This window comes from Etheostoma spectabile, unplaced genomic scaffold, assembly GCF_008692095.1.
Source record: "Etheostoma spectabile isolate EspeVRDwgs_2016 unplaced genomic scaffold, UIUC_Espe_1.0 scaffold394, whole genome shotgun sequence".
In the NCBI taxonomy this organism is placed as follows: Eukaryota; Metazoa; Chordata; class Actinopteri; order Perciformes; family Percidae; genus Etheostoma; species Etheostoma spectabile.
Genome location: NW_022605599.1, coordinates 269,131 through 278,108, shown reverse-complemented (window position 1 = coordinate 278,108; position 8,978 = coordinate 269,131). Strand labels below are relative to the sequence as shown.

The following is an 8,978-nucleotide window of genomic DNA, read 5'->3' as shown; positions in this document are numbered from 1 at the left end:
CCCCCCCCCCCCCCAACAGTAACTGAAATAACCACTCAATACAACCAAATCTGCATAGGAGCATCTCTGAACGTACAGCACGTTGAACCTTGAAGAAGATGGGCTGCAGCAGAAGACCACACCAGCTGAGGACAGGAAACTGAGACCACAACAGACACAAGCCCTCCAGAACTGGACAGCGGAAGATCGGGAAAATGTAGAATTTAAATTACGTAAAACCGTGCATGCAACCTATTGTCCTCAAGTGGCCCCCAAAAGTCCCCAGATCTCAATGGGAACAGGAGATTTGCATCATGGATGTGCAGCTGACAAATCAGCAGCAACTGTGTGATGCTATCACATCAGTATGGACCACAGTCTCAGAGGAATGTCTCCAGCACCTTGTTGAATTTATGCCTCAAAGACTTGAGGCAGTTCTGAAGGCAAAGGGAGTCTAACCCGGTACTGGAAAGAGCCCGTGGAGATGTAATAAATGCCTTTAGAGGATACAGTAGAGAAGCAGATAGGAAATAGATTGGGGTGACAATCCCAGTCAGAACCAAACTGGGGACGTTGGTAACTGGTAGGGGACCAGGGTGCCATTATTTTCTCAGTCTTGAGCGTTTCAATCTGCTCTAGTCTGGGGGGGTCTCGCTTCGTCAATCACTCACAAAAAGACAGATGCAGCCATCAATTCTGGAGAAAAGATACCAAAATGTAAGATCCACTCTGGTCCTTTATCTCCAGTAGGCAGTTACCATTTATTTCCAAACATATGTCTTTATTTCCCCTTCCTGGGCAGAATCTGTATTATTACTTTGGGATCTGCAGTTTTTCCATTTGTTATTCAGAACAGCAGGACAGTTACTGTGCCAGTGGTTTTTGCTGACTTCTCTCATGATTGATTACCTGATGGAATCACATAGTTAATGTTGACACTCTTCAATCATTTGTGGTGCTTTGTAAAATTGATTAAAATTGCAGGGATCACCATGCGGAAATAAGTTATTGTGGCAGTAACGGGCGCACAAACCCAAAAGCAACAATAAAAAAAAAAGAATGATTTAAACACATTAATGATGTTTAAAAATCCTAGTGTGAAAGAGCTGCTGCTGTTGAACACCTCCGAAGATACAAAGCCATTTTGCTGCTTTGCTGTACTCTTGGTGACACTGAGTGACAGGTCCAAAGATCATCACAGTCACCCAGAAAACGACTTTACCATCTTCACGACTCACTGACATTACAGATGTGCTGAGCAAAAATCACATTACCAACCAATCCCCTCTATGAACGCCATCTGGACTGGCTTTATACCCTGCCTTGTCTAATTTCCATCCCAGAAATTAACAGTTGGTGATGAAATCCAGCGTGTTAACGTGCCCTCACATGTGTACCGTGGTGATTTTTTTTTCGTCTTCACTTTTTGGTCCGATGTTTTTATTGAGTTGTTGTTCATTGCAGCACACGGGCGAGAAAACAGCATCTCTTGCACCTATGATACCTTTGTGCCAAACCAGATAAACGGGCTCCAGCAGCTCGTTGAGCTCCAGCAGAGGGTGAAGGCAGCTTCACCCACTGTGGACGGGGCCCTGGAGTGCAGTGACCGGCAGCGGGCTCAGAAGGGCGTGGCTGGCGTCCAGCAGGTAGGACTATCACACACTGGGATCGCACTCACACTGGACTTGGAAGGAAAAAAGCATGCAGGACCAAAACCTAACAAAACTAGAATCATCTGATGCTCATGCGAAAACAATCTAACCCCAGAAGAGCATAAAGGTACAAGAAATGATCTACTTTAGAGGAAAGAAAATGGCTATTTATCAAAACACCCAGCTGCTTTATAGAGCCCCTATTGTGCTTTTTTGGATTTACCCATCTTTTAGTGTGTTATGTTGTTGTTTTTTGTATGTAATACATGTATAATGTAAAAAAAAACACATTTCACTCCAAATGGAGCTTTATGTCCCACATTTTTTCTCAACCTCCTGAAACGCTTCATCCACATTCCTGATTACAATTCCTCAATTAGTAATGTCACTGATGGAGAAAGCCACCCATTGGTGCTGCCTGAGCACCTGTGGTGGCCTGTGTGACCAATCACAACAGAGAGGGGCCAGCTGACCAATCAGAGCCGACTGGGCTTTTCAGGAAGGGGGACCCAGAGCTGCGGTGGAAAAGTATAAAAAAAAAAAAAAAGATCTCTTAAGTCCTTTACCAACCACTTTACCTTCACCTTGGTTGCTCACGCTCACTTTCCTACCTACTTATATTTATCTACATGAATCCAAATTATTGTATTAAAATAATTGTTAAGATAAGCAGAATGTGTTAGACCTATGAATGACAGAATATAATAGAAAGAATACCAGCTGATATGGGTGGGGGGCTGAACTTATCTGCAATAACTACGTTGCCCATTATCAGCAACCATTCCTCCAGTGTTCCAAAAACACATTGTGTTTACTAATGTGAATATAAATATCATTTTTAAAAACTAACTGAGGAAACATTGGGGAACCCTTTTGCAACTATATACGCACATAATGTAATCTGAGCTGGTGCCCTGGTTTAAAAAACAATGCAACTGATCTCAGCTGGTCTATAATATCTATGATGTGACCCCAAACCTTTGACCTATGGTGTATATGTTATAAGGGTGAGATGGGTGTGGGTGTGTGGGAGAAATCCATTATTAATGAAGACTATATTCTCTAAACAGAGCAGAGCTGTCTGCTGCTGCTGTCCACACGCAGTCAACAGCGTTACTTTGGTGATTATTACAGAAACTCAAAGTTAAGCTGTGCTTTCTCTGTCAACTTCTAATTTTTAGTTTTGCTGTAAACGTCCCACGATATCAGCTGCAGTGACATTACTGCGTGCTTGGAAATGAAAGCAGCCTCTGTAATCATCTAAGGAAATCTCTAAAGGAAAGACTCATAAATCAATACAACACATCATTTTAAAAAAGCAATAGCCTACATGGACTGAATAGAGGAGTGAAAATAACTCATGCGGGTGGATGATTTAAGGTAATTGACTTGGATACCGTCAGAGCTGATCCGTGCATTCTTACATAATATTCCTACTTTCACACATGGTCAAAACAATAGAGTCATGACTGTAGTGACTTTTAACAAAACACATGTTGAAAAAAGCAACTGAGGGCCAAACAGAACCAATATGATCAACTGCCACTTTGCTCGTTTGAAAGCCATGAAGTCTCTCTCTCATGGAGGGGGGGGGGGGGATTCTCTGGGCGGACAAAGCAGAGAAAGGGGATGCCCCTTATGACCTCATAAGGAGCAAGATTCCAGATCGGCCCATCTGAGCTTTCATTTTCTCAAAGGCAGAGCAGGATACCCAGGGCTCGGCTTACACCTATCACCATTTCTAGCCCCTGGGGGAACTCATATTAATGTTAAAAAAAAACTCAAAGTGAAGTTTTCATGCCATGGGACCTTCAATATTCTGATTATGAACGGCCAATTGGTGATACTTTAAATTTTGCTTCTGCAAAGACATGTGGGACAGCATTATTTCCAGTGTATGCTATGCTAAAGGAGATGAAGGAAGCATTAAAGCACGTTTTCTTTATCACTTAGACAGCGGCTCTTATCACGGCAGCCTCTTATTTACTTCCGGGTCATTTCACTCCGTTGGGAACCTTCCCCAGCAGAAGTGACTATTCGATCGCAGCCCGACCGTTTCATGCACATGAGCTGCAGCAAGGGGCAGTATGAGAAACACATGTTTTTTGAACACCACAGAGGTAAACGTATCCTAGTACACCCAAAGAGTACAAAGATGATGCCGAAAAGGAGTACGATAGGGTCTCTTTAAAAACAAGAGGAATCTAAAAGTAGGCCAGTAGATAAATGGGACTGGGTAAAGTGGCTAATTAGGGAAATCAGGTGGTTGGGGAATGGTGGGAGGAGCTGGGGACAGCTGGGGGTGGAGGGGATGACAGGAGCTGTTACAACAGTCAGATAAGGCTAATGGCACAACAAGGTACAAAAATGAACTTTAAAAGAGCTTGTGAATTAGCATTTAAGTCTTTTTTAATGGAACACACTAAGTAAGAAAAACCCAGGTGTGAATAGTAAAATGAATGATGGCTGAATTCCATTTAGCTGCTCCATTGTTAATGTTATTGACATGACAAGTCAAATCTTTTGGCTGGGGAGAAGGTTTCAAAGGTTGAGGCTTTTATGCTTGTAAAAGAAGAAGAAAGTCTAGTAGGATTTTTTATATACATTCATCAGTGTATTGGTATTTTACTGCTGTAGATGGACTTTATGTGTGTGGTAGTTTAATCCAATTTGATCCAGATGTCTAAAACACAACAAGGAGACCCAGCTAGACAAGTGTCTCACTGGTTTCACCTTTAACTAAAGTTCATGACCTATCACACTTGTGGACTCATTCAGTCTGACTCCGTCTGTCACTGACACATGAGCATGATCATACACTGCATCTTGTTTTATCATTAGGTTTTCCTCTTTTAAATATTGAGCTGGATGTTGCTAGCCTATCTGACCACAAACCTTTGATTATTAATGCATCACTTTCTGATCCATTACCTAAACCTTGCTTGATAGATCTCCACATCTGAGCACTGAACCCGTCCACTGCTAGTCCACTTTCTGATGCTATCCCTGCAGAGATAAGCCCCGCCTCTCTGTCTACAGATGACCTGGTTACTCCCTGGTTGGTAGTAATCATGATCTTGATATTGTTGCCCCTTTTAAAGTGAAGAGACCCAAAGTCAAAGGCCAACCTCGGCTCAACAGGGAGACTCGTGCCCTTAGACAAAAGTGTAGAAAAGCAGAGAGGAAATGGAGAAAAGATCAACTTCAAGTGTCCTCTGAGAGACTGAGAGACTGAGAGATCCCAGGTATCCTACCAACGCCTTGTCAAAGCATCTGAAGCAAAGCATTTTTCTAAAATCATAGCTAAACATGCACATAGCCCTAAAATCGTGTTCAGCGCAATAAATATGCCCTGCTTCTCTGAATAGTTTTGTGCCTGTGCCCTGTCAGAAATGATGGATATTGTATCACATAATTCCTTGTATTCTGGTATTTGCCAATCATCTTTACCACGCCTGCAGCTTGTCCAGAATGCGGCTGCTAGATGGTTGACTGGTACCAGAAGGAGAGATCATATCTCCCAGATGTTGGCTTCTCTACACTGGTTACCGGTCAAATATAGAATCTATTTTTAAGGTAATGCTTTCCCCCCTTTACATGTTGCTCATCGCCTAAGATGAGACCTAAGACCTAAGATCGTCTAATCCGGGTTTTTTTTAGCTATTCCACAGTCTTGGATGAAAAAAAAGGGTGATTGTTAAAATGTGAAATGCACACTATTTCCCTCTGAAATGTAGCGGAGTAAAGGAAATACAAAGTTGTACGATACGTATATTGATCAAAAACATCAGTGGAATAACCTTCACTCTTTCATATTTCTGTGGTTGCTACATATTTTAGAAATTATTTACACACAGTCAGTTTTCCAGCTGACCTCCATGAAGGTACCACAAGATATATGCCAAACCAGCAATTATGGGATCTGATCCTTTTCTCAGCTTGTGGAAATGAAGGCCAGCTTCATGGAAATCTCATGATTTGTAAAATAAAATGGCAATTTTCTGTGTTATTCAGGAAAAGTTGAATCAGCTCGGGGCCGGTGTGGTCAACCCAGAGGACGATCCCAGTGTCTATGGTAAATATTCCTCCATCGTGGAGATGAGGGCTGAGCTCTGCTGTCATCACAGAGACGCTCCCCAGAGCTCAGCTTTCCTGGAATTTCAACTTGAAAATAAATACCGTGCAGTGCAGTTAAAGTTTGAGTGAGTTGACACCTTACAAATGACTGTGTACTGTAAATGACTTAGAAACTCTTCTCTCCCCCCCCCCCCCCCCCCCCCCCCAGATAAAATCAACATCGTTCATCACACACCAAGTGAGTCTTTTTTTTGTGATATTTTTCTATAATCTTCAATTACAGACAACTCATTGGGACATAGGAACTTATCCCAGGGCCACGAAAACAGAGGAAAAACAAGGGGGGGGGGGTGGGGGGAGACAAAACAACACGTGCAGAAACAGACACACACACAAACAGACGCACACACAAACAGACACAAGACAAGGGATGCCGAGTGAGTTTTTAAAAACACATCTCAGTGAGCATAGAGAAACCCTGTGTTAGGTTCTTTGGAGTTTCTCCAGTCCCGGTTGCAGTGGGGGGGAATAAATCATCAGGGAAGGGTTATTTAATCGAATCCCCCACTGCCCTGTTTTGATGAAGTGAGTTTCACTTGCACTAAATGGGAGTCTTTTATTTTCTTTTGCTGAGCATATCTCTCCTCAGTCGAGCACATTGAATCATTCCCCCCCCCCCCAGGTGGGAGTCAACGGCGAAAAGGAAGCAAAGCAGTGGAGTCGGATTTTTACAGCAAGCCGTTTAAAGGACTGCATGTGAGCATCTATGTGATGATATAACGTTGACATGAACCTTCAGTATAGGAACATAAAGGCCAAACACCCGTGTAACAAGCATCCCTCTGAATTGTTTTGCAGTCAGGTTTCTTCTCCAAAGCTGGCAACCGCTGAAGGTAAGACTGAAAACAATCAATTTTCAGTTTTCTATTAATAGTTCCCATTGAACTTGATTTTCTGATCTATTCAACCCCATTACTTGTGTCACATTTTCCATATTTACAGGCTCCATCGGTCTACAAAGTCTCTATTCTTTCACCAGTTATATCCGCTTTAATCTGTTTAAATACATCGACTGTCATTTTCATTGTATTATTAACAAAGGTTTGTATGCCAAAGTAATAAGTGATTTTTTTAATGTATGTCCTACTGCTTGCCCAGCATTTATTGCTTATTTTAAGATATCATGGACTTAAGTGAAAAAAATACATATCATAAATATAACATACAATATGTGTAATTTTACTTTTGAAGACAAGTCTACATCATCATGTCAACAACTGTCATATTCATTCTGAAAAGTAAACTACTCATAAAAGCTATTTCTTGTACATTGAATCCAATGCAACAGTATTGGCAATACTGAAATCGTAATACATTCATGGATCTTTCACACAGTGAAAAATTAAAGTAATCAACAAAAGTGGAATAGTGTTCCATGAGTCCGTGTTCCAGGGAAAGGGAATCAATTTCTGGGCCTGAAAAATCTGTCCATCTTTACATCTTTACCTCTAGAGGGCGCTGTATCACTGAATATATTCATCTCAGTCCCTGTGTGAAGCAACCAAAGACATCTGGCAAGCCCAGAAGCACCTGCTGACCTCCTGATGGCTGAAAGGCAAGCTATGGTAGAAAACAAAACATCCATAAATCCATACATGTTTATGAATGCGAATGGAATGTTAAAATACTCATGCAGCAGATGAGAACGGCGATGCACTGCTTCTCACGGTGCCTGGTTACAAACAGGAAACAAGTTAAATCTTGGTTTGCATCAGCCGAGACGTGTCATATCGAGTCTACTCATTAGGTATAATTGAGATAGAATGGACTATTATAACTCAGCTTACTGGGATGAACAGAAATGTCCACAGGAGGGGTGCTGTACCGCAAGTGAGTCGAAAATTAAAAAGGTCAAAGGCTGAACTTTCCTGGAAAAACTCCTTCTGTTCCGCCGCCAAACAGCTTTACAATCATTCGATAAATAAAGCTTCTTCAATCACATTCGTTGCATTTGGGAACAATCTACGTTTCCTCTATATACTTATCAAAAATCTGAATTTGCTGTGATTTGCAAAACTATTCAGGAGTTGGCACAAATGCACTCGGTCTGTCTCCCACACACAGATACCGGTTTGTTGGTACAGCCCAGCCCGGGCCTGAATGAATGAATAAGAGCTGCATGGGGAATTCAGTGAATGCGTGGCTAAATCCAAGCTCCTAGTCTTGAAGCCCAGGCAGAGGCTGAGCTGTGTGCCAACAAAGCAGCTGGGTACACGCCGGGCACATTTTTTTGTTCAATCATGCTCTTTGTGAATAATATGTATTAATGCCGTCTCTACTTAGACCTGCCAGTTAGCCTTTGGAGATGATCCGGCTTCAGGACCCCATGGCATTTGAGGCATATGTTTGCCTGTCACCTGCTGAGTGTATTTCAGTCGGTGCGTCAGGCACGGTCACCGAGACAGGCCTCGATTTATGGTGTACACAAACATCTGAGCCCCCGGTCGCTGAGAGACGAGCAGAGAGCGCTTCGGCGGCATGTGTCGCCCACACCAAACACGCTTCAATATGTGGGCAGCGCTGCATCAAAGACCGGGATCAAACACTGAGCTGTATACCCCCAACCAAACTCTAATTATGTTATCATTTGGTCTTTCCATCCTGGAGATGGGTTTTTGCAACAAAGGGCATTTATTCAAGTACTTTCTATAGGTACAATATTACAAGTTTTCTTTCTTCCTTTTGGGAGGCTTTTTCCTATCCTACATCTATATTTTCTAACACTTTACAACTGACACAGGTTAAAGGGTTATGATAAGGAATATGAAAGGTTTATTTTATTGGGATTTACGTACAATTTACCGTTTAAAACGTTCCACCATCTGCAGTGTGAACCCATATGGATGACTCACTTTAGTTCTGAATTAAATCCACTTTTGGTTTAATCTTTAAAAATAAAATGACAGAGCAGTGTTTTCTGACTTGTTGGCCCCTTTATGCAGAGGAACAAGCTGTAAATAATGAACTTATCATTAGAGCCAGACCGATACATCGGCAGGTCGATATTATCGGCCGATTACAAAATCATAAAATTGGCACCGGCATTAATAATGGCTGATAAAAAACAAATTCATTTATAATGACAAATAAATGAGTCTAGTGTTATGAGTGTTGGGTTGCATGGTTTGTCCACCAGAGGACGCTCCACAACGTCCCTGTTTGAGCAGGTCTAGACCGCTCTATAATTTACAGATAGAGCAGGTCTAGACC

The 8,978-nt window shown here is 42.0% G+C and overlaps 1 protein-coding gene across 2 annotated transcripts in view; it reads left to right on the top strand.

Moving 5' to 3' along the window:
- Positions 1 to 6,871, top strand: part of LOC116686587 (B-cell scaffold protein with ankyrin repeats) — a 25,586-nt gene extending 18,715 nt beyond the window's left edge. Inside the window, exons 11-16 of one of the 2 annotated variants that reach the window (XM_032511614.1) lie at positions 1,444 to 1,625; positions 5,646 to 5,706; positions 5,917 to 5,950; positions 6,398 to 6,464; positions 6,567 to 6,601; positions 6,711 to 6,871. In XM_032511614.1, coding sequence (XP_032367505.1) covers positions 1,444 to 1,625; positions 5,646 to 5,706; positions 5,917 to 5,950; positions 6,398 to 6,464; positions 6,567 to 6,599 — 377 coding nt within the window. In that variant the 3' untranslated portion in view covers positions 6,600 to 6,601; positions 6,711 to 6,871. Of the gene's footprint in view, positions 1 to 1,443; positions 1,626 to 5,645; positions 5,707 to 5,916; positions 5,951 to 6,397; positions 6,465 to 6,566; positions 6,602 to 6,710 lie in introns of those variants that run through there. The other variant, XR_004331299.1, reaches the window with a different exon arrangement.
- Positions 6,872 to 8,978: the final 2,107 nt, after the last annotated feature.